General features: G+C 37.5%; 2 protein-coding genes across 3 annotated transcripts in view; one reads left to right on the top strand and one right to left on the bottom strand.

Moving 5' to 3' along the window:
• The window catches only part of LOC110830228 (uncharacterized), a 279,207-nt gene that overhangs the window by 238,542 nt on the left and 13,470 nt on the right, over positions 1-27,195 (top strand). The window lies entirely within an intron of this gene.
• LOC147872621 (actin, muscle) lies at positions 5,371-6,944 on the bottom strand. Its single transcript, XM_087356130.1, has one exon. The coding sequence runs from the start codon at positions 6,840-6,842 to the stop codon at positions 5,712-5,714; it is 1,131 nt and encodes a 376-aa protein (XP_087212256.1). The 5' UTR covers positions 6,843-6,944; the 3' UTR covers positions 5,371-5,711.

Raw genomic sequence — 27,195 nt, 5'->3', positions numbered from 1 at the left:
CCTTGAGGGGTTCAATTATGGGGGTATCTTCTGTCGACAGCCAGGCAAAATTAGTTACCAAGTTCTTCACTGCGATTCGGATGACGTAAAATCCCCGGATAAACAAGACATCCATATTACTTAGCATGTTACACTCGTACATGTCATCGAAGAGTCTCTGATTCTATTTCCTCGTAGCGAAGCAGATAAATGTAATTGAATCATTATGGTTTTGCTAATATGGGTTTAAAATTTCAGTCTGGACTGTTGAGTAGATTCCAATATCAATTGGATTCTTAGTAGACTGTAAATAAATCACAATTTAACGAATTTAGGTACGAAGCCCATCTAAGTAATTTTAAAAATGTCAGTGTCTTGCTCAAAGAAGGCACAACGCATTTCGTGAGATTTTAGGTTCGCACGGCAGCGAGTATGAAGATGGTTGTCTTTTATAGATGCATACTGGCTCCATCATGCTGGCGAGGAATAAGGCTCTTATAATGGAAGCAATAAGTACACACGAAATTCCGCTAAACTTCTACGAGACCAAACGGCACAACATCTCAGACAACAGATGTCATTACACTGATTCAAATCTTTGGGGATTGAAAAATATAACATATTCAACAACAAAAATTAGTTGTCGATTAAATGTAATCGATTTTTAATTGATTCCGATATTCATAATTCGTTGTAATTTAATCATGTGTGAATTTTAAAATTATTGCTAATAACCACGATTAAATGCAGTAAATTTATTTTTATTATAGCACGAAGTAAAGTTAAAATGGGGAGTGTAGAATTATTTAAACAGCTAATAATTTTTTATTCTGTAAAAATTGTACACCATCAAGTTTTATAGTGAAATATTAAAATCGTTGTTGTTTAATAAGGCAACATTTGAGGCCAATCCAAACTTATCTGTAATTAACATGCGAAACCTCATTTTCTTTGCGCAATTAACTGTATATTAAGATATAGTAGCATAGTTAGGATTAAACTGAACGAGACCCTCAGCTCCATCCTTCATTAACTAAGAGGCTAATGAGTTCTAGCGCGTCACACAAAGTGGTACAAACTGCAGACAGCACTTGAGATTCTGCGTATCCAAAGGTCTTGTTGCTGCTGCATGTTATCTTTTATATAAGTAATGCTTTGTATATTACACTTTGTTAGTCGGTTAGTGGTGTTAAAGTCATTCAACTGCGTCATTAACTACCTAACTTTGACGTAACCACATTTTGGTTGCACCAATTTCTTAAAAACCGAAAGGACGGCGACACAGTCAAGACTCATTTCTAAATATGGCGTTGACATTAAAATACTAGCCAGATTAAATATGAAATCTTGTTAATATCAGTAACAGATTGATTAGGTAGCAATTTTTATTGATTCTGAAGCGTTAACCATGAAGGACCCGGAGAAAATAAGACATGAATATCGCAGTTTTTGACTTTATAAGGGCGTATTACAAATGTTCTGCATGTTATGCCCATACTAGGCATATCGACATTTAGACGTTAGAATTTTTATGAAATTTGTTATTCGGAAATATTGCTAATATGGGTGTCAAACTTAGTCTATCCCATTAAAGGAAGAGAGATAAATCCACAGGAGGCTGGGTAAATGTGTAAAATAGGGAGATTTATAATTTTCACTAGATAATGTTAAGAATATCAAATTAAGAAAGAGCTGAGTAAAACATTAACAATCTTGATTATGAAGCTGAATATAAGTGACCACTCGAAAGATAAAAACGTAGATGGAAGGATAATATTAATACGAACCCAATGGAAGTTGTAAGAGGGCGTGGATTGTATTAAAAATGGTTCAGGATGGGAACTGTTTGACGAATTTTTGGTAATATGGTAAAGAATTGTTCGGTTCTATAAAGGACGGGACATTTCTTAACTAACTAAGCTACTACCATCTTTCGAAAAGGATTATGATTCTCGAAATAAGTGACAAATTACCATGTAAAATGTAATTTCAACTTTAACAACCACTCTGAAAGAATAACTTCATTTATAAGAAGATTATGTTTTATCAAAATAATGTTAGGTGTTGAGGCAAACTGTAGCCTATTCATTGCAGTGAACACTATAATACAGACAGACAAACAGACCATAATTTGGTTCTCACCACGCAATGAAAACATATATAGACAATGGATGATGGGGACAGAGATGGTCCCTGAAACGTCGGTTTTATCGTTTAACCATCTGACGCGGCCTATCACCCGAGAAAAAATGTTATTGAGTAAGGTTGCCGCGAAAGCTTCGAATAAAATGGAGGTTAAGCTCCACGGATTCTTACCCTCGGCAGAAGATGGAAGCCAGTGATCAGCTTCATTGCGTGACCCCTTCATCCCGGAAGACGCATCTCCCGCCTATAATTCAGGCCGTAGCCACTCGCTTCCTCCACATATTTAAACGATGGGTTTACAGGTTGCGCTAAGAATCACACTTTCCCAATAATGTGTTACTATATATGAAGCTGTTAAAAATTTGTTAATTAATTTTAATACAACATGCTATAAGCTGCAGCCTACCTAAGCACAGGTTTAGAGAAATCGATCTATGATTCGCTATGTGTAAAAAGTGTTAGTGGAACCACGGTTCCGGAGAATTTGACGTAAATACGTCTATACGGAAAGGAAGTTTATATATTGGCTTTATTCTAAATATTTCCTTTATACATGCTTTACAATTGAGTAAAGTCTGATTAAGACATTGCTTATTTAACTTGAATTACGAGGCTCGTCCACAAAGTAAGTTTCCCTGGGGCCGTTTGCAGAAACAAAACACAATTTCATGGAAATATTTATTGCAACAGATACAGCAAGTGTCCAGCTATTTTTCAACATATTCGCCACCGGAATTGAGACATTTGTCATACCGTGGGACCAGCTTTTGAATACCTGTGTCTTAGAAGTCTGCCGCCTGGGATTGGAACCACTGTGTGACAACCATCTCCGCCTCTCTGTCATTCTCAAAACGCTGACGCTGACCGGACAGGAATTTCTTGAGGTGTAGGAAAAGATGGAAATCACTGGGAGCGAGGTCCGGGCTGTAGGGTGAATTATTAAACACCTCCCAGCTGAACTCCTGCAGGAGACTTGCTGTCCGTCGAGCCGTGTGCGGCCTAGCGTTATCACTGACCGCACTTCACAGTCGGCGGGAGCTGGAATAAGAAACTCCATCTTCAACAGCTGCAACGATGCTACTGTGAAAACGCGGGAAGTGCCGTTAGTGCATGCGCCATGCTACGTCATTGCTCTATCACGTACGCACAGTCGCTTCGCGAAATATAAGGTTTGCTAGCTGTGGGACGAGTGGTAAACTTACTTTGTGGACGCGCCTCGTACTTACGCTTAATATGGGTCTGTGGTAGCTGAATGTAATGTAATGTAATGAAACGTAATGTAATGTAAGGTAAGGTAATGTAATGTAATGAAATGTTTTATAGGTAACAACAATGCCGAGTAAACAGATGACGTTTGCTTGGTAGCAATAATGCCGAGTAAACAATTGACGTTTCCAAGGTAATATAACAATGCAGTTACACTTTTTCGTTCCACTTTTTTGTTTCACTTTTTCGTTACACTTTTTGCCGAATGACACTGACCCTAAAATATAGACGTATTTACGTCAAAAAAATATTACAAAACAGTCACTACCACCTTATAAAAAACTTTTTTAAATAACATATATTCAGCATATTCTATATTTTTAGTTCGAATTGCATTTATAAAACCTGTCAATGAAAAACTATGTTTAGAATTGTTTGTATTGAAAGTTAAAATCGTTACAAAAAAGGGTAAACATAAATTAAATTAGCAAAACTATAGAAGAACTACATAAGTAAGAATGGATAATTTCTCATCAGCGTTGTACATTATTTAGTAATATTAATAACTTCTGTAGCAACATAAAGTGCAATCATTTTTGTTTTCTTATCCCCCCCCCCCCCCAAAAAAAACAATACTTACTCGGATATATTTCAAAGTTATACTTCATTTTGCTCATTAAAATGAAATTACATTGTACTTGAAATTGCATACCTAGGAACTGTGTTAACGTACTAAACGCGTGGCTGAAGTGTACGTGATATATACGTGTCGGTGTGAACATGTAATTAAAAAATGGTAAATGATTTGTAAATTTATTCAATAAAACGTGGCGTTGGCCATTTATTAGATGTAACCCCCCTTACTAGGTCCTCTATACACAATTACCTATGCTTGCTTTCGCATTGCGATCACCTTGCTAATGTGAAAATATTTGTGCAACGATGGAACATCCTTGAAACACTGATCTGCCCTCACATCAGCGTCACCTCGGCCGGCCCAAGCCAGTAATAGTACAAGCATCGGCTATTTTAACACGATGTACAACAGCCGCTAAAACTTGATAGAAACGCTTCACGACTTAAAAGTCTGTGCGTCTCCCCCTCCACACAGCTGACCTGTTCCGCGATGAAAGCCTTATATTGGAGCGAGGGGCGCTGAAGTCTATTAACAGACCGACATCCCTACAGGAAAGAAAGGTGCAGCGGGAACAGCTGACAGCCAAGGATGCGCGCTTCTGCCGTCTGGATGCTATTTTAAAGTTGGTAGTAAGACGCTGAATGTGTCAAGAGGACCGTATCCCCTCCTCCCCTCCGCACATAACATCCATACGACTCGTGTTTGGGTGATTGCAGGGGAAGGTTAGGTGTTAAGTGTGTTAACCCGGATAATACTTTTAAAATCGATTAATAAAAATTCTCATATTGCTTTTCCGATCAGTTGCACTCCATATACCGGAAATAAAATTAATCGTTTGCCAGGCCCAAGTAGCCGGGAATTGTTAGCCAGATAGTCGAGGCTTACGAACAATTTTTCTGATACGTTCCGTTGTGTTTCTGTGTATAGAGCGTCGTTAAACAACGGAAGTAGGACAGAAGGCGTTTTATTTCGCTTTTCAATTACTTTCATTGTTAGCCTGGCTAACACGGATAACATAGTAACATGAACGCTTCGAACTTGGGTAGATGGGAAGTAGGATTTGATATTATGGGCAGTACAGCAGGGAAGGAGTGGATTTTGGCACTGTTTGTCCTTCCCTCCCTCCCTCTCAAACAGGATCCTACAACATCCACATCCACTCACCCATCCCATCTCAGTTCCCCCCCTCTCTCTCTCTCTCTGACCACATTTTCTGACGTCTGTCAATTGGTCGTGTAGTCCATTTAATAATTAATCATTCATTTATTTACCAAGTTCTCAATGTGAGCACTTAACAAAAATGATGAAAACCATGTTACAAGAAAACAATGTATGGCTAACAAACAATGAGTTGGATGATATATGATGAGTGGATAGGTAAGAAACATAAATAACCAACTCTCTTACATATTTACACCTTGCAATTTGCATTTATTCTCATGACGTACTGTCGCCCGTGTCTTAATTTATGTTGGTTGTCAGGCGTACATCTTGTACAGAATTTAATATCCTGTCATTCATTTTCAGTCAATTTACTTGACATATGAATTACATTTGGCAACAGGGTTATAGACAATACAATCAATCACCACGCGCAAGGGAATGAGTGACCGCTACATACACTGTTTCCTATCTCCGCAGAATGTTGGTCTTATGACGATTCTTTCACTCCTCATGTTGATGTTGAACTTATCCTTGTTGTCGATGTAGTGCGAATAGGCGCCGAAGCGAGAGAGTTCTTGGCTTAGAAGCACTTGCGGTGGACAATGCCAGGGCCGGATTCATCGTACTCCTGCTTGGAAATCCACATCTGCTGGAAGGTGGACAGAGAGGCCAGGATGGATCCACCGATCCATACGGAGTATTTCCTCTCAGGGGGAGCGATGATCTTGATCTTGATGGTTGATGGGGCAAGGGCAGTGATTTCCTTTTGCATCCTGTCAGCAATACCGGGGTACATTGTGGTGCCACCGGACAGGACAGTGTTGGCGTACAGATCCTTACGGATGTCCACGTCGCACTTCATGATGGAGTTGTAGACGGTCTCATGGATACCGCAAGATTCCATACCCAGGAAGGAAGGCTGGAACAGAGCCTCGGGGCAGCGGAAACGCTCGTTGCCAATGGTGATGACCTGCCCATCAGGCAACTCGTAAGACTTCTCCAGAGAGGTGGAAGCGGCAGCGGTTGCCATTTCCTGCTCGAAGTCCAGGGCGACATAGCACAGCTTCTCCTTGATGTCACGGACGATTTCCCGCTCAGCGGTGGTTGTGAAGCTGTAGCCACGCTCGGTCAGGATCTTCATCAGGTAGTCGGTCAAGTCACGACCAGCCAAGTCCAGACGCAGGATGGCATGGGGCAAAGCGTAACCTTCATAGATGGGAACGGTGTGGGAGACGCCATCGCCTGAGTCCAGCACGATACCAGTGGTACGACCGGAAGCGTACAGGGACAGTACGGCCTGAATTGCGACGTACATGGCGGGGGTGTTGAAGGTCTCAAACATGATCTGAGTCATCTTCTCTCTGTTGGCCTTTGGGTTGAGGGGCGCCTCGGTGAGCAGGATGGGGTGTTCCTCGGGGGCTACTCGCAGCTCATTGTAGAATGTGTGATGCCAAATCTTCTCCATGTCGTCCCAGTTGGTGATGATTCCATGTTCAATGGGGTATTTCAGTGTGAGGATACCTCTCTTGGACTGGGCCTCATCACCTACATAGCTGTCCTTCTGACCCATACCCACCATGACGCCCTGGTGGCGAGGTCGGCCCACGATAGATGGGAACACGGCGCGTGGAGCGTCGTCGCCGGCGAAACCGGCCTTGCACATGCCGGAGCCATTGTCCACAACCAGTGCAGCTACGTCGTCGTCACACATGTTGGTTAGCCTTCTCTGTCGAACAGCACTTAGCTCCGGCAGGCGTACGTTCTGCCCAGTTTCTTAGCAGCAACTGAAGCCTCACTCCGTGTGCTCGCTATCTATATCCTCGGCCGTGGCCCGCTGCTCTAAGGGAAGCCAAAAATATCGCCCGCCTTACAAGGGAATCCCCGTCGCACTTCGGGACGCTTTCGTCTCTCGCGGTCCACGCACTGCCGTGTGCGCAGGAGCCACCGTTAACCATATAGGGATGTTGCTGTCAGCGGAAACACGAAAAAAACATCAGAAGCTAAGCTTTGGCAAGGATTCCCGCTTTATCTCCACCGCGTTGCCTCCTGCTGACTTTAGGGACGTCGTCTTAACAATATGGGTTTTCAGTGTGCTTAGTCAATTGTTGGATGGTTGAGTTTGTTGCCGTTCGTAGAGGCGCCCATCAGTGTAGCGTTTCTTTTCGATTTTTCGTCATTTTTTGGTGAAGTAGTCGAAATTGATTCCCAGAGTACATTTCGCAACTCGGAAAATTCGTGTTCTGCACAATCGTCGTTAGAGTAAAACTTTATTTCTAATCCGCTTGTGAAAAATACTCGCAAATATAACTTTCATATTCTGTTTGGGATTTCCGTAATGTGTGGATTCTCTCGGTTCTTGAACTTCACGCTTGGCTGTCTTACAAGGCATTTCATCTGCCCCGTAGAAATAAATTGATTTTCCTGTTCATGTACTAAAGTAATACTTGTGAAAAGTAACGTAAGTTTTAATTCGGAACTATGGGGCACACCATATTAATTGCAGACCGTCATTAATGCTTGTATAATGGCCTACAGTAACTAGTCATTTCATTGCAGAAGTGTTAAAAATTTTCGTGAGATTTACTCCATTTTGTATAATTTTTTTAAAAAAGTCTCCTCTAACCACACACAAAGCCAGTAATCTTATTTCGTGAACGAATTGAATTAACCGCGTTCAACAAGCGTTAAGTAGTTTAATGTTTAAATGCAGCATTACTACGCTTGCAGTAAATTGCATTCCATTAATTAACTTAAATGCGTCACTGTATTATATTACCTGTAAATATTTTCGAAACTTCTGTGTTTTTGTTTGAAATTCCACCTTTCCACAACACAAAACTTGCTCGTATTTGTTACACAGAATATTTCACGTATTCATCAATATCTACTCTCCGATTCTATATTACATTCAAAAACACTAATTTTATTTAAATTAAGTTTCTGCTTAGGAATATTGTCATTTCACTGTCCATGTGTTCCTTCCTTTATTTAGATACTATTTTTAAAATGTTTTGCTCAGGTAACCCCTTTAATCTGACTTTATTATACTTGCTTTCGAAAATAATGTATTAAAACAGTAACAGAATGCCAGCAATGTTACTGCGGGTAAGTTTAACAAATGCTTACAATTCTTATCAGCATTTATAATAGGCCTGATCATTCGAAATGCGTTATTGAATGTCATAGAAAAACATTTTTATCCCTAAATCCAACATCTTCACCGGGACTCGAACATATGAGATTTGTCGGTGCTGGAATCTTTGTTCGACGAAACAACTTTTTTGTACTTAGCGCCGTTTCCTTTCGTTCTTGGTTTCCGAGCTGTAGAAACCTCCCTCACCTGTACTGGAATCCAGGGCACGTTTTCTAAGTTCTTACATTTCTGAAATCACTTATTTTTTTCAAGAAATAAGCTTACCGAATTTGGGATAAATTTATTTATTTGTTTGTTCTCGAGCTATAGGTGTACATAAACACATACCCACAATTTTAGTGTTATAGGCTGTGTAACATTATGCCAACACATTCAATATTTCTCTTATCTACTGGAAGTATTTACAATGTAAGTCTACATGACATTTTTCTCTTTGTATTTTGAGCATATTTTCTGTTCAGAATTGTTATATATTTGACTCTGCGTATTAATTTATATATTATTTTTAACTATGGGAGTTCAGTCCTAAACCTTCTCAAAGTCACAGAAAAAATTTCTTTACGTAGGTCTATTGCAAATAATATGTCAGAGTTTCTGTAGTTTTAATTACATAGTTAAAATCTTTAAAAGTATATTTGTTGATAGCGTTAGCGTTAAAAAAGAGTAAAATTATACGTTTATGGCTTTTAAAAATCTAAACTGTTTTATGTTCTTTGTTTTTAAAGTAAAGTAAATTTGTTATTTCGTGTTTAGTGCGTATTGGTTTTTGGTTAATGATCAAAAACACAACTAAGTTCTGTACTCTGCTTTCCATATCTTTTGATTTTAATACAAAAATTATATAAATTACAAGCAGGTTATTCCTAACACAAGTTAAGAATTCATACTAATTTTAAGAAGAAGATATTATGAATATGCAGACGTATTCGTATTAAAATCGTCTATAAATACCAATTTCCTTAGCAAACCTAATATTCTGAACCAAAACATTTCGACAATAACTGTGCAAGTTATCTTAGCATGTTTCGCCTTTTACTTTGACCTGTAGTCTTCATATAACAGAAAGATGTTAAATCTGACTTTCGAAATGAGATAAACGTTTGCGATTATATAAAAAATCCATTACTCTGTCGTTTCTTGTCAGCCCGTACATGATAAAGAATATTTAATGTCTCCATCCTGCTCTCTTCTACTTAATTGCATTCCCTTTTGGGTTGCTCGATTTGAATTGAATTTTATTGCATTAACTCGCATGAATGGGGTTTCAAATTGGGTGTGAGTCCTCGGGAGGCTCGAGAAAATACGCTTCGTTTCGTTTCAAGTTTCACTTCTTTCTCATATTCTAAAGAAAAGAGAAAGTGGTTCAATGCGTTTGACAACTTGGATTCCATTGACGTTGGTTGAAAGACTGTAGAAATAAATTATTTTCTTGAATAACTAAATGGACGTTTGTTAGACCACTAAGTATTTTATAAAAGCACAACCAGAGAAATCTACCTCGATGGTTGCTGTCAATGTAAATACGCGGTGGATTAATGTGACAGCACAGCGACCATCAAGAGATCAGTGTCTGCCGACGCAAATTTAATGCATTTATAAAAATTTGCTATGCGTTGTCGAAATTTGGACCAATTACTGCACAGTATAAAACGAATACATATCTGGGAAAATGCATGAACTAATGCAAACACGATTCAGGTAAATTTGTCAGGAATATGTTGGTACTACACGAATAAAAATACGGAAATTTTCTCTCGTTACCCTCAGATGTTTCGCTTCAGAAGTTATTTTCTTTAAAAATTATTTTATGTACATTATTATTATTATTCTATGGTTCAAATCGGAGAACCAGTTGACATGGGCGTATGCTTAACGCTTCCTGTTTTATATTTGGGAGGTCCTGGATTCTAAACTCAGCCCAGAGATCATCTATCCTCAATGAAGTTATTTCTGGTTTTATTTAGTAACACTAATTACCACTCGTGCCTTTAAAATATGCCACGACATTTTCTTTTACACTTTCCGATAGAAGTTCGTTCACGAATTATTTATTATCGACGTTACACAAAAATTCCAATTAGTATGGAACCGATAAATAAACTAAGACATAAAGACATATGCTCATACACATTGAAGAGGAGAATAATTACAGTAGCTAACCCGTATGTCTGAACACACAGTTTTTATCTTCGGTATATTACATAATTTTACAGTTTCGTTGCTCACTTTAATCGAATTGTCGAATTTTATTACGAATGGAAAAAATTAAGGTTATCTCAATTATATTTGTGTTTTATTGAGTGTATAATATAGTCGTTATTTTTCCATTGAGGCCATGAAATAAATTAATGATTTTCAAATTATTAGAATCGAAATCTGCGTCCTATTCAAGTGAATCTTAATGAAATACGAATTAAACATATCTGTTTCAGTTGATATCCATACAATTGAATAAATACCATGAGTTTCATGTAAAGTAATATTGTTTTCAGAATTTATAGATTGATGTGTGTCTTTTAAAAGATGATTTGATGTCCATTTGAAATCGTGCGTTATGCATGCCCGTGCAGTTAAGAGCGTTTTCTAAATTTGTTATTCTTAAACGTTTTTACACACAAGATAAACTACATTCGTCATCCCACTCATTTCTATTCTGGGTTCAGATTCGACGGGAAGATTCTTTACCAGCTTCCAACAAATGATTTCGAATAAAGCTCTAGAGTACGTGAATAAATTTCTTTTGTATCGTTTTCAGTTTACATTGAACACAAAGAGAAAGATGTCTGGAAATACTTCATTAAAATGAGATTTTTCAGGTTTTGAGGAACTAAAATTTCAGAACTGATAACATTTGCCGCAGTTTGCAATAGTCGTGATGGTGCTAGCAATAACAATATTAATTCCTGGGAAAACTAGAATTAAAAGAATACGACTGTTTTCTGTTGAATGAAATACAAACAAATTTTGTTTAATGATTCTTACATAAATATAAACTTATTAAATAGCAAACAATGTTTTGAGTTTAGAATGGAATACAGAAAGCTTCTAATGTTTTAATGCATTTCCGACCATAACTAAATAACACCAAAACCAGTTTTATTTCTGTAGCAACAAAAGGTAGCCTGTTTGTCTGTCACGTGTAATTAAGTTTCACTGCTCTGGTGGACTTGTAGGTAGATGTGAAGCAGAACTTCTCTGGCAATGAAGACAAATGTCAGCTTACTAGAAGCAAATGCATGCATTCAGAAATGTAACTCAGACAGATTCAGGGTCATAACCGTTTGAGAACGGGGTGCAGAGGAGAAAATTTGGTTTAAAGAGGGGCCGAGTTGAGTGGGGAACATGTTCGTAATTAGGAGCTTCGTAATTTGTGTCTCATATTACCCTATTATTATGCCATTTATTCACCGTTTTACATGGTATATATTTCTGTTTACATTTCCCCTGTGGTACATAGTGCAGCAGCTATTTTTATTATTATTATTATTGTTAGTGCTTGGCTGTTATTGGTCTTTTTGGCTGTTGTCAAGCACTTTAATAAATGAATTGAATTGAATTGAATTATTATTATTATAGTAAAACTAAATAGGATTTTTGGGATGGGCATGTAGCAGGGAAGATTACGATGGGAATTGCGTACAATGTGATCGGAAAATTACTTGAAAGATCTAGGCGAAAATGGGGACACATGTGACGTTAAACTGGGTCATAAGGAAAGATGGTGGGGAGGTGAGTACTGCATTAATTTGGTTCAGGATATTGGCTAGTGGCGGACTCTCGTGAACACTGTGAGAACACTTAGGATTCTATAAATGGTGGGGAATTTACAGATTAGTTGGGCTGATGTTCGCATTTTAACTCTGCTACATGAAGTTAGTTACTAATAGTTTAAAACTTTTCTCGATGCTTCTGACATAACCTGATATCAACTTGTAAATTCCGTTGATTAAAGGATCGAAATACGGAGAAAAACAACGAAATACGGCACATGCGCATATAACACAGCTACGACACAGGGATGCGATTAAAAAATATATAAGACGAGGCTCACAGCATATTGTACTCATATTGCAATCATTTTACAATACAAGTTTAGTGTATAATTCACTATGTCTATGGATGTAATAATGTATAACAAGTCAGGTGCGAGAAGATAAACTGAAGAATGTATTACTTTGGCTTTAGTGTGTGAGCCACGTCGAGTGTTAATCAACGTTCCGATTGCCAATGCATAATACGGTGAGTTCTGAAAACCTTAAACAGCCAGACAGTACTGCCTGGCATCTGCAATGTTTGCCGAAGCAATGGTTAAAAGCCCATATAAGTGTGGCTTATCCCCAAAAGCCAAAGTTACACTGAACTTCAGGCTCGAATACCTAAGGATGAGAATAGACCGATGAATTAGATACATGTCACAGAATAGTGTGAAATCAAATAACTGTATAGAATTGTAAATTTTCGAATTTTTTTTGCTTTGTGGCGACGGAAGACATAATCTTTTATTTTTATTATTAAAATTATAACGTGAAGCCAGGCCTCCACCTTTCCAATCTTGTTGCTTTAAAGTGTCGACAGAACACGTTTTGAGATTTCAGGTTTTCACGGCGGCGAGTATAGAGATGGCTGTCTTCTGGGATGTTGGGCCGTGATGGAGGCTGCAGGAATCTCTGAAACGTCGGTAAACTTCTACCAGACTACACAGCGCAACATCACAGAGGACAGTCGTCTTCATGTTCTCTTTTATGGTATCTACATTATTTCGCTTACATTTTTGCTTTCCTTTGCATCAGCGTAGTTATTTCCTATGTCCATTATTCACATCCGAAAGAAACATAAAAGTAAAAGAGAATAGTTGATAAGAACGTCTTTTTCTTCAACGTGGGATAAAAGCAGTACACAAAGAGACTGGGGGACATGGATTTCTATAGCTCTGCCATATGCTGCTGCAAAAATGAAATTTTAAGGCGATCCTTTCTTAAGTGAAGCCATCTGTATTCACGTGAAAGGATTTCTGCCATTTCTCCTAACTTGAAAAAGCGATATTGTAATATTTGTTCCTTTGAATACGCCGTATACATCGTCTACTTACCTTAAAGACACGGTGTGATAGTCATATCAGGCTCATGTGGCTTGGACATTCTTCTAGATGGAAATAACCCACGTCTAAATTCAAAACAGGGCCACACATTTACTTGCTACTGAAAGAGATATTTAGCTGAAATAATCTACAAACCCACCAGAATTATCAAACATGAATATTCGCCGTAACAGAAACGAAGGCTTGCTGCTGGGACCCTGTTCTAAACCAGTTACAAATAATTCTCTTCAACAAAAATTAGTTTCTAAATGGCCGTTTCATGAATCTTCAGTTCAGTCTTAGGAGCTCCGATTAACATTCTTATTGGGTATTTATTTATTTTCTGTTACGCTCATACATTCTACATCTTTATGGACTAGCAAAAAATATTTTGCCCTTTGTCCTGTCGGTGCATATCTTTGAAAATACACTAATTCTATAGGATTTGAGACTTTCGCGGCGAGTACAATCAATAAAGTCTTCTCGGGCAATCAGCCGCGTTAACTGGTTACCGTAGTAAACCGATGTTTCCGTTTATTTTATTATTATTTATTTGACTGCAAATGGGTTTTTACCCGGTGGCAGTGGTCCTACAATAAGACACAACAAAACATAAGACAACAAAAACAATAAGAAACAACAGAACAATGAGACAGAACAAAACAATAAGACACAAAAATCATAAGACAACAAAAACAATAAGAAACAAGAGAACAATGAAACAGAACAAAACAATAACACAAAAAACATAAGACAACACAAACAATAACAATAAGAAACAACAGAACAATGAGACACAACAAAACAGTAAGACAAAAAGACATAAGACACAACAAAACAATAAGACAACAAAACAATGAGACACAAAAAACATAAGGCACAACAAGAACAATAAGACACAACAAAGCAATGAGACACAACAATACAGTAAGACAAAAAGACATGACACAACAAAAACAATGAGACACAAAAAGCATAAGGCACAACAAGAACAATAAGACACAACAAAACAACACACCACACTCAAAATAAAACAGCTCATAATATTACAAAACCGTATAACCTAAAGTACATAACTTAAAAATTAATACCAACTAGACATAAGTCAGTAACAGTAATGAATCACACGTTTCATCAGGACCTTCTCTTCACTTCACTACACTTATGAAACCTTCCCATCCTCACCCCAATTTACCCCCCTTCACTGCACCCACCCATCTATTCCCTTTACTTCACCTCATTTATCACTTTCCTAACCTTCTTCCTAAACGTACTTGGTTTACAGGAGAGAGTCCCTAAAACCTCAGCAGGTAGCTGGTTCCAGAGTTGGATGGTCCTATTTACAAAGGAATATTTTCCGATATCTGTTCTTTGTTTTCTGCTCCTAACTTTCCGAATATGATCGACTCTGCTCAGGTAGTATGGCCTTTGCAATCTGACACCTATAGCTTTCCATGCCCGATCTCCCGTGTACGCCTTGAAGAGAGCACATATTCGTGCTATCTTTCTACGCTGTGCCAGGGTTTCCCAGTTCGAATCGCTCCTGTGATATGCAAATTTACATGCTTTCCTTTGCACCCGTTCTAACGCATTTATCTGCCCCTCCCTGTAAGGATCCCAGCACGCCGCCCCATATTCCAGAATCGGACGCACTAGTGATGTGTAGGCTAGACTTTTAGTGTTACTATTCCCCTTTTTGAGAACACGCATTGTAAAATGAAGTGCCTTCCAGGCTTTTTTCACCGTATAATTTACTTGATCAGCCCAGCTTAAATCGCTGCTTAAGATAATTCCCAAGTATTTACAACTGCTCACTTCCGGAATTATTTGGTCCCGTAACGAATAGTTTAGTGGTTCCTTCACCCGACTTCTCGTGAAACTAACTGCCTTACTTTTACTTGGGTTAATTTTCATATCATTTTCAACCGCCCACTCCCCCAGACTGTTTAGATCCATCTGCATCTTTTCTATATCTTTACTATTTATAATTTTCCTATATATTATACAGTCATCTGCAAAAAGTCTAATAGTCGATTCAATGTTCCTCCAAATATCATTTACGTACGCGAGGAATAGAAGTGGACCCAATACACTCCCTTGCGGTACTCCTGATGTTACTCTGACTTCCTCTGATAATTGCCCTCCTACTCTAACTCTCTGCGTTCGGCCTAAAAGAAATTCTCTTATCCATACGACTATCCTCGAGTCCACGCCCGATGCCGCGATTTTCATAAGCAGCCGATCGTGAGGAACTAAATCGAAGGCCTTCGAAAAATCTATTATAATCGCGTCTAACCTTCCTCCGTTATCCAGTGTGTCTGCAATGTCCTGACAAACCGTGATTACTTGACTTTCACATGAATATCCCGGCCTGAACCCATGTTGACCCTCGAATAACCAATTCTTTTCCTCCCAGTTTTTCCTCAGGTACGATGCTATAACGTGTTCCATTTGTTTGCAGACCACCGATGTTAAACTGACCGGTCTGTAATTTGTGACCAATGATCGATCACCTCCTTTGTAAATAGGAACCACTATGGCTTTTTTCCAGTCCCTTGGTATAGTGGCATTATTAATTGTTACGTCCAATAATCGCGCCAGGTATGGAATCATGGCTTCCCCACCCAGTTTTAGAATTTCCCCAGAAATGCTGTCAGGCCCTACTGATTTGCTTTTTCCCATCCCTGCTAGCCTTTTTCTAATGATTTTAGTACTAATGGCGAAGGGTTTACTACGGTAACCAGTTAACGCGGCTGATTGCCCGAGAAGATTTTATTGGTTTACATTAATTCTGTTTAACAGTACGTTTGAATTTTGATCTTATCGAAGAAAGGTACATTTTTACAACCATACAAACATAGAGACGTCAAATTTTATATTAGTTAATGTTTGATTCTGTGGAAACTAAAGCAGCAGATAAAGGTTACAGTGCTGGATAATTATGCTAATGCTAATAATAATAAGAATAGCTATAATAATTTAGCTAATTAATTAAATGCTTGGCAACTGCAAGGAAGCTAATTGCGATCAAAATGTGAAATAAGACAGGGTGAAGAAAAATATGGAGCGTAGCGTAAAATATAATAAGAACAGTTAACAACAGGAAAATGTTTAAATGTAGTAGATAAACCTAAAGAGTATGAGCAAATGAAAGGTCATACATTAATTTATTAGTTACTTAAAGAGAAAGATATGACAATGAGCTAAATAAAATATTTTGTCTATGTGTCAATAATCCTGGAAATTACGTCAGCATCAGACACTGGCGATGTGTTAGATGTGGTAAGGACGTGTTGGATCCCCACACGTGGGCAGAAACTAAAATTACCGCCAGTTGTAGGTTGTTCCTTGTCAGCAAAGAGAAATGCCTCTTCCTAGTGGGACGAAAGTGCAGTTGTGGACTGGTTGAATGCATTTGGGTATACTTCGCGAATGTGTTTCGTTGTATGTAAAACAGCGTTATAGTTTCAGTAACTCTTCAGCTTGTATATTCACTCCTGTAAATTAGAAAATATTTCCATTGTTATAACCTAGTTGAACATTTCTATCATATTTCTACGACTTTTTATGGAGGGTTATTAATCTTTTCCAGATATTGACTCCAATGCCATATTCTTTAATTAAATTTTTAAACCAACAAGATATTCTACATTCTTACCACAAAAATTATAGCTTATTTGTGTAAATGACATGTCTACCTTAGTGACTGTTAGCTTATGAAGTATTCTGCTTATATAATCATTTAGTTAGAGTTATAAAATAAATATTATCGCGGTCACGAAGTTATCCATATAAGGACTTGCGTGTTCCGGCCTCAATTAATGTTATTTGTTAATTGTTTCTCTTGTCAAAAATAATGTATTAATATCCAGTCGCTCGTTCAAAATTTTATGGTTATAACTATTATATATAATAATTAAATATAAATTTAATTGTTAGGCAATTGATGATAATATTTTGACGAAAGGCAAACGAAGTGACAAGAGGCTCGTTATACTGTATTATGAAGAGATTTGTATTTTGTGTTCTTCACAAAATAGCATTAGGACGATCAGATAAAGGTTGTTTAGATAGATGAGTGAGGTATGTAGAGCGCGTGGGAGGGATGAAAAGTGCATACACAGTTTTAGTCGGAAGACCTGAAGGGAAATGGAAATTTGGGAGACCTAAACGTAGATGAGTGGATGGTATTAAATGAAACAATAGGATGCAGGGATGTGGACTGGATTTGGCTGTCACATGTGCTTGAAGGTCGTAAAAAGTAGTAACCACATAGAAGGCTGGCATATTCTTAGGAAGGACTCTGTTCCGTGAAGGTAGAGTAATTTCAGAGAACTTGAAACAATTTTTTCAAGTTATTTCTCTGTTACTACCAACAGAAACTTGATTTAGGAAACAAGCCGAAGGATACTTCAGTCTGACTTATATTCTAGTGAACCTGTCTCAAATTTCGACCATTATTTTAAAATTATCCTTAATTTCGCCTCGTTAGTACAAGGCAGGAAATGTATACATATCTTAAAATTTCTAGCGACTTTGTACTGCTTAGAACCCCTATATAAATTTTCTTCTCGCGACCGATAACTTCTCTTTAATTATCTTGAAAAACATAAAATGTTCTTCTATGTATTTTTTCGAAATATTTTTTAGCCCGTTAAATATTTAGCGAGTTACTTTACTACTACTACTAATATTAATAATAATCACAACAACAATAACAACAACGCTAATATTTCGGCTTAGGTTAGATTTTGTTCCGTAATAACTCACGAAACGAATCACTGCAAATTCTTCTTTGCAGGACAACTTTAATTATCCGCGTTAAAATAGGATTAGGCCAGTCTTCCATTTTTCTCTTTAAGTGGTTGGCTGAAATTGTCGTCATAATTTATCATGCTGATTAGGCAGTGAAATTCAAAACACATTCAGCCCCCGTCAAAAAAATCTGAATAGAAGTTCCATTAGACGCTTTTATGTGTGTGATTTAATCGTTTAAAATCCAAAAACCCAGTGATATCTGCATTCACTAACTGCTTTATCAAAATGTGCTACATTCCTTAGCAACCAGTAATTCTGCATTTTTCCAACGGAATGTATTTATGGGTATCGCATAATTCTCACTGTAAACATCGATTATTTCCTTAATCAACATTAGCCAATTGATCTTCGTATTGAAAACGCGTTTCCTTTGAGGTGAGAAATTAATTTTTAAGTATTGTTAAATGAAATCAAATATATTCCATACATCCTAGAAACTTGATTAATTTATGTTATGTTAGTGTTCGGCAAAAGGAACTACTCTGATATTAATGTTACTGTAGCGCATCTGTTACAAATACCAAGCGAAGCTTCGAGTCATATCTGACAGACGGAACACACAGCATTGGATTTCACACACAAGTGATGTGTGACAGCTCCTGATGTTTGTCGTCAGTTAACAACGCTGTCAGTAGTTGAGACTATACAGCCTATAATGATGGGACGGTTAAAGAATAATTAATCGGAATAGATGTGAAAGAATTCGGTCGTGGTAAATTTAAGATATTACTGACGTTTGTGTGGAGGGACCAAGAAAACCATCAGAAGTAATCGTCGATTTCTGGACCGAGATGTGAATCTGAGACTTTCCGATTACAAAACATGAGCGCACAATAATTTAATGTATTTCGTGCCCTACTTTTTGTTTATTTTATATTTCTTCAGGCCTGTTTATGGCTAGTTATTTTGAACGTTTAACATATTTCTATGGCAACTTTGCAGAAATTACGGTTGTGACTTCGGTTGTATGTGTCAGTAAAAGACGTATTTGGTCTAGAAGTTCGAAAAAGAATTTAATTTGCTCTCCTATTAAAAATTTAAAATGACTTTCTGGTTGAAGAAAAAGTTGAAAGAACGAGATATGATATGTAGTCTGTTCCCTATTAATCTCCCCACGTGAGTCTAGCAATTCCCTTGACTGTTTTAGAAGGTGCAACATTTAACACTTTCGTGATATTTCCAGACACATCAAATGTGTAGCTATCCAACTCCAAACACTGGAACTTTTAATATCCTCGATGTGGAAGCGTGGCGTTTAAAATAGTCCCAACACAATTAGGAGCTATATTGAGACAAGTCTGTCTTCCCCAGTTTTCTCTCACTGTTGAGTTTTCCTATTAAGGCAAGCGTCAAGGAAACCATCGGGGGATGGTCTCAACTATTTCCTTTAAAAGTCCAGGTAGGGAAAGCGTTTTCTCTGCCTCTCATCCGAGAGGTCTAGTTTAGACTACGGCCATCTCCCTTCGTCAGGATTACTTCGAACAGCGTTTTGTGTTTGTTTCTCTCCTAGTCGATTTTTCTAACAGGCTTCCATAACCCAAGCTTTGTTTCCGTAAAGCAACTGGAGAAAATAAACGGGCGTCGTGAGAGGTCAGTGATAACACTCGATAATCAGATGCGATACAATATCGATGAAAACATTATAACACAATTTTCAAATATTCATATATAAGCTATTTTATTTTATGGTTTTTTTCTACATTCTGCTTAATGTTTAACCTGTAATTGGCAGTTAGACCTACATTTTTCCAAGACCAAAAACGTCACATTCCACATGGCCATTATCTGTGTGTTTATATATATATATATGATAAAATAATTGTGGGTACATGTCATTTAATTATGAAGATTACCGTATTCTGGTTTGATGCACCATGTAGTCTGATAAAAGTTTACCGACGTTCCTGAGGTTCTTAATGCCTATATTATCACGACGATGAGTAAGCTGTGCAGTTTAAAGAAATTTTGAACGAAAACATTAAATAAAAACTAAATTCAGGAAGTATTTAGGAGTGGATTAAATTCAGGAAATGCTTATTAATTTTCAGTTGAGAATAGGCCTATTACGGTCCTTACGAGCAGAATATGCACCGAGTTGAATAACAGCGTTCTGTAGAGAATATTTGTACGTATCAGAGTCTAAATAACAGAAGGCTGGACAAAATTACGTCGCAAGGAGCTTCAGAATTTATGCTGTTTAACAAGTGTTGCTTGTGTGAACTGATCAAAAGTGATCAAGCTGGGAATGAGTTTTAGTGAGCACGTGGTGGATGAGAAATGCGTACATCATCTTAGTTGACAAACCTTGGGGGTTATAGGTCTAGATGAAAGTATAATATTAAAATGTAACTTAAATAAATAATGATGGTATAAAACGGATTAAATTTGTTTAGTATACAGTGCAGTGGCGGGTTCTTAATCTTTGTTATAGAAGGGAATTTTTTATGACCTAAAGCTCTGACATCCTTTCCTGAATTGGTGTACTCCATGAAGTTCTTCATATTTATATCTAGACTTTTCTTTTATAGGACGTTTGAAGTATTTGTGTTCTTCATCTTCTTGTATCTATGCATGTACTATTAACAAGTTGGCAGTACTGCAGTCAACTGAAAACAAACACAGAACGCACGTGTAACATGATGTTACTTAATTGAGATCTGCTTGTATCGTGAATCTGTACCTCATGATTATTTGTGGTCATACCCCCTGTCTGTTATGAATTGTTTCTCCTGCAGATCACATTCCTTTCAAGGTACAAAGCACTGGAATTTCGCCAGACGTGAAGCCCCTTGTTCTACTCAGAATTTAATATAGTGGATTTTTATTACAAAAGAATGGATAAAGGCTGTGACCTGAAACACTTTCAGTAAACAGCAGAGTTAATATTGAAAGACTGTATCTTGCAGAGCTGTTAAACGAAAGTCATCCCAATTTTAGGAAAAAATATTTTTTCAAAATGTGAGAAAGGTTGTTACTGATCCTTACACTTAATGTTTCGTTGTGCACATTTTTAAAATTACTGAGTGATGCTCTTTCTTGAAAGCAACGACGTTGCAATTTTTTAAATGTGTTCATTAGATATTACCATAGCCTCAAAATGATTTAATTTCAACCGAACGTCTACATGATTCCAACATTGTAAGTTACAAGTTAACAGATGATAATTTAAAAATAATATCAAAATTAACAATTCTGCAGTGTCGCAGACATGTCAAAATTAGCATAGTCATTAAAATAGCATAGCGGGGCAGATTTTAAGAATAAGAAGACATGATAAAGTTCAGTAATAATTTTAGGTTTTGAAGAATTAAATTTACTTGTCGAAAACTAACAATGAATGAATTTAGTTTAAATTTGGGTGATCAAGTACATTCTGAAATGGCATGCAGTATGACCACAATTGAAACAAATACTACTTCGTTTCGTTACACGTGGAAGTCACACGTGTCAAGAACGGGAATCTTCTTTAAGTTTTTCAGTCTGCTTATGACGTAAATGTTCTGCATGTTTATAACAATCCACGAAACACAAATTACAATGCATGCACCTTTAAAAGCCCAGTGGTACCTATACTACTACTTTCTCTAACAATCTATGACTACATTTTGCTGACCGAGTGTTTTTTGTGACTTTCGTACGATCCTCAGTGTAAACATCGATTATTTCCGTAAACATCATTGGTTAGATGATTTCCGTCTTCTGGGTTGTTGCGCTGTGTAGTCTGGTCGATGTTAACCAACGTTTCAGAGGTCATACTGCCTCCGTCATCATCGACCAGACTACACAGCGCAACAACCCAGAAGACAGAAATCTTCATACTCATCGCCCTGATGACGGAGGCAGTATGACCTCTGAAACGTTGGTTAACATCTACCAAACTACACAGCGCAACAACCCAGAAGACAGAAATCTTCATACTCACCGCTGAGAGAACCTAAAGTCTTACATCATTGGTTAATTTATCACTTTAAATCAGACGTATTTTATTTTCAGTATGGATTATTTTTCTCAAAAATATAAGACGTTCCTTGTGTCTTTAATTGGTTTACGTAAATTAAAATTCATAATTTAATTTCGCCTACTTTTCAGTCATATTCATTATTGGTCGCACATCCCCTTCTTTAGTAAACTTCGGTGTTGAACCTGGATTGAGTGATCGGGTACAGAATATTTTTGTGAATCTATCTGCCTTCTGGGTGCCCTGAAACTGGATGCAGTGCGTTTCTCCAAATCGTTGGTATCTGCCTTCAAGTTCGCATCGTTACTACTTACAAGAACAACACCAGGAAAGCAATATGTTTATATTCTCCTAGCAGGGCAGCCAAAGAGAGTGGAGACCCGCTAGGGATGTGCTGAACTGGTTTACGTTGCTGGATCTCTCAGTATTAGAGGTCTGGATCTTCACATCACTCACAGAAACCCACAGCTCTCCAGTTCCCGTCACAACGTAATCTTCACTGTCAATCATGTTGACTACTGGAAGTCCGACCAGTTCATATCTTCAGTTCTGTACAAATGCGACTTCTGCGATATGAATTAAAAGGGAAACAGACCGTCATGTCTTTCGGTTATATGGTCACCTCTGATAATCCTGTTCGTTTTGAATTATAAGACACTGAAGTCAAATGTCTGTAGGTACTTGACGTAAACATTTTAACCCATTAATACAAGCTATGAAAGTTGTCTGAAACACAATATTTACTGCCTTGAATTCAAATAGTTACATACTATTATTTTTTCAAATAAAGCGCCATTATTACTTAAAATATAACAAGAATATAATTACTTTTGTCAGGATATGCCATGCAACGTCTGCGAAGTCGCATGATACAAAGAATAAGCAGGGCGCGGTACCGCGAGAAGACCACGTAGAAAGATAAATTAGTTTTCAATATAAAATTAATGGAATAAGAGAATGGCTGGACATTGGGAGCACAAAGACTGTTTATCCTCTTCAAATATCCACGCATTGCTTTATTCGTTTCATTATTACAAAATTTTAAGATACGTTTTTAGCCTATTATTTAGTTTAGTTTCTCCAAATAACGCAGTTTACAGGATGCTACGGCGCAATGGTTCGTATTCTGGGCGTTCCTTTTTCGAAAAAATTCTTTTAAATCCCTGCAGTTTTATCGACGAAGTTCCTATTGGGGGGCGCTTCCCACACCGATATTTTGTGTGCCGAATCCAATCTGCAAGTAGGACAAATCGGACATTGATTTACATTGAGATTCTATTTTGTTATCCCACACCTTGGTCGAAAGCCCAGTATCTATGACCATTATAAACATGTGGAGTAGGGTGTACGTCATTCAGAAAGGCCTTACGCAAATCTCTCCAAGACTGTTCTTTACCTCATTCAAAATTACTCTGAAGCGTTATCAAGGCAGTTCCTCTCACAGGAAACTAATCAAATTACTTAATTTATTATGGCTAATAAGCTACAATTGTAATGAGTTATTAATGATTAAACAATTTTTATATCGGTGTTAAAATTCTTCGTTAATATTGGATATAAGTTTCTCTTAATTTCTATCTTGTTTTGAGCAGAAAGTATCGTATAGACCAGTGGTATTCAACCTGGAGTACGCGTACCCCCGGGGGTACGCGAAGATATCTTAGGGGGTAGTGAAATTTAAATATATATATATTATTCTATGATAAACACTCAATAATCAGTAATGTAATTTATTTAATTTATTTTAGATGTAGATTATATACGATGTATAACTTGAATTATACATCAACAACTTTGGGGGTACAAAGTTAAAGAGAAATTATATCTGGGTGTACGCGAACAAAAAAGGTTGAATACCACTGGTATAGACTATTGAACAGAAACCGGGATTTTCATAGCCTTTGTGACACTAGGTGCATTCTGATATTGCGTTATTAAATGTGTAATCTCAAATCCCTTAGAGCTTTGGCATGATGTACCTAATTCCGATATATACTGCAACATCACCGTAAAGGGAAACTTCGCAACACATAGCCTGCTATATATCCCCTTGTTTAGTTGTAACATTCAGTGAAAATGAAAACAGTTGAAAGCTGAAATGAATTCATAATTCGGAAGCTAGATATCAGGTGCAGCAGAAAAGAAAGTGTGTGGTTTTGTCATTATATAACCCAGTCCTGGAATTTATTATACTCAGTTGGCATTTTTTTACCAGAACATCGAAGGGTATTTTTTTCAAAGTAATAAATTATTCAGAAATAAAGACTACGTAGAATTTCCACTAAAATCTAACTAGCTTTAACTGATGGACAACTTACAAAAAAGTTACAAACTATTTTCAGTATTTTTGCTGATAAGGCACAGCTGTTATGATACAAGTGTGCATGGAATTTAATATTCTTTGTGCAGTCTGCACAGAATTTCGGTTGGCAAATAAGGTTCTTTAGTTTGAAAGCGGTAGAATACTAACAAAGACTCTGCTGGTGTTAAGTGGGAAGATTTTCCACCTGTGTTCAGAGACGGTACTCCACGGCTTGTGATCTTATCCTGCAATTTATTTTAGAATCTAAAGGGGAATTAGGCTTATCAATTTTAAATTTTAAAGCATAATTATGAGGAACCCTAAATTATACCCCGTAAATTCTTTTTGGGTTCAAAACTTTTAACCTGTTACCTTGTTTTAAAGCCTGGATAAGTAACTAAACGTTTAACACAGAACATGATGAAATGTTCATCATCCGATAACTTGCTACGGCAAGAACCATGATTCAAAACAAGTTCCTTGGCCTTCTGCTTACTCCGGTTAAACATGGCCATAGAATTTCTTTAAATCCGATCGCCTTCGATCCCATGTCTTTCTTCTGGACTGCGATCTGTAGACTGTCTCCACAGTTCTGTTTTCTTTCCCCTTTCGCTTGAACGTTTACCCTTTGAGGTAAGATTTTCCTCTCCTTGATATAAGCAAACGTTACATAGCATCAGCATGCTTGAAATCACTCGTTATGGGGTGCAGTTTACACAGCCCTTTGAAAGACGACAACAAAGAAAGGTTGAGATTCTATAGACGTCACAAGAATACAAACCCTGCAACAAGACTTTCTCGGTCAAATTCGTGAATTATTGTAATTATTTACTCTGTATCACTTATAATTTAGTAGTGATGATCTCTGAGAAAAATAAATTATGAAGATTGTAAGAAACGTGTAATTAATTACAGCATGTAGGATTTGAGTTTTTTACGGCGGTGAGTCTGAAGATTGCTGTCTTCTGGGTTGTTGCGCCGTGTAGTCTGATAGACGTTTACCGACGTTTCAGAGGTCCGTCCATGCTGCCTCCATCATCAGGGCTCGCTCTGATGGAGGCAACAAGGACATCAGACTACACGGCGCAACAACCCAGAAGACAGCCACCTTTAATTACAGCATCGAGAAAATCAGCGTAAAACCTATGTCACTTAAGGGTTATGAAGGTGATTAAAACGACAGTTAGTGACGAAGAGACGCACACAAACGCCCATCACTTCCAGCTCGCTTCTCCAGCGTTTTCTTTGCCTGAAATTATTCCAGACTTTCAACGCACGAGCAGTGTAAATGACAGGCTATACATTTTCTTTCGCATTTCGTGCTTTTGAAAATGCATTGTTATGTGGAGTTATGTTTAACGATATGTTCCCTTAGAGATCTAAAGCACAATATACGCCTGTATTTCGACCCTTTGGGAGACCGGAAGGTTTTTTTGTGTGTGATACGGGAGCAGTACCTAATCATACTTAATTTGCGTATGTTGAATTTTTCACTGCCAGAAGTTGGATATGGATTTTCGAAGGCAATAAAACCAAACCACTTGGGTTTTTGCTAATTAGACTAACTACAGTAATGATGAAGTATGGGTTTATACAGCTCAGTCTCCTGTGTGCAAGCATATGTGGCATTTCCTTTACATTTTCACTGGCGTCTAAGTAATTTTAAAGCTTAGCCATTCAGTAATAGTAAATACAGTGTTTTTTTTATTTGTAACTCTCTAACGACGGAAATAGTACAAAACAGTCCCCACGAACTCTCCATTTATATTAAGTTGGGATGAAAAATCTGTCATTTACCTCCGATCAATTTTTACATTTGTTTATTTCGGTCTAAGCAGAACTTTAACTCTGGTCTCACGGGTTCAAGTACCACCCGGAGTGTGGATGATGGAATCCGTGTTCTGTGATTCTGTCTGTGGGTAAAGGCTTAACAGTGGTTTGATTCTTCATCCACTGAATGCCACCCCTTGTCTCAATAAGGATTTAGAAGTCTCCGATACTCATGTCGGTGAAAATTTGGATGTTTGCCTCCTAGGTTATAACATCCTGCGAACTTATTGATAGATGTCATCGTAACTTATTCCTAATTCTAAATTGGAACAGTCCAGAAAGCCTAGTTTGAAAAATGCGAAGACAGATAAGAAGAAATAAAGAGGGATATTAGTTATTATTGCGTTCCAGTAATATATTCGTGAAGCTTCATTGAACTATGTTGTTGTTCAATCCATTGAGGAAAAATGTGAGAGACCTCAGTCATTCAGAATAACGATCGCCAGAATTGAATGCAGACACCTTCCTGAAGCCTCAATTATATCAAGCGAATTCACTAGCAGTAAGAAAAATGGCTTAATGCAATTTGCAATGCGCTACCTATTGAAAGTAACATTTTTTCCCCCAACTTTTATCGCTACTCGCCAGAGAATTTAGTATGAAGTAATAAATTCTCTGTGAGCAATTAGCACTTTGGCTCCCAAGCGATTTTTGCCGGGCATAAATTTCGTACTGAGCCCTACCGCTGACCCCTACCCTACACTGGCAAAACAATTCTGACCTCTTACTCTGTGAACCGAGTGACACTCCGGGTGTGCTCGGAAACGTCCTCCATCTTTCCTGTCCTAATTGTGATATTAGAAATAATATTATTTTACTCCAAGAAGAATGAAAATCAGATAAATCTCACTTCTGAAATCTGTTATCATGGGACCCACCGTTGACCCTTATGGGCGCCAACTTTTTAAAACTGAGAGTAAAATAT

This window comes from Zootermopsis nevadensis, unplaced genomic scaffold (assembly GCF_977971745.1).
Source record: "Zootermopsis nevadensis isolate Lab colony 2312 unplaced genomic scaffold, Znev_1.0 Znev_ptg000025l, whole genome shotgun sequence".
Lineage (NCBI taxonomy): Eukaryota > Metazoa > Arthropoda > Insecta > Blattodea > Termopsidae > Zootermopsis > Zootermopsis nevadensis.
Note: the sequence above shows the minus strand (reverse complement) of the source record. Positions and strands in the feature narration are given on the sequence as shown.

Excerpts from the sequence above, each read along its gene's own strand:
- LOC147872621 (XM_087356130.1), bottom strand. The coding sequence starts at position 6,842 with ATGTGTGACGACGACGTAGCTGCACTGGTTGTGGACAATGGCTCCGGC.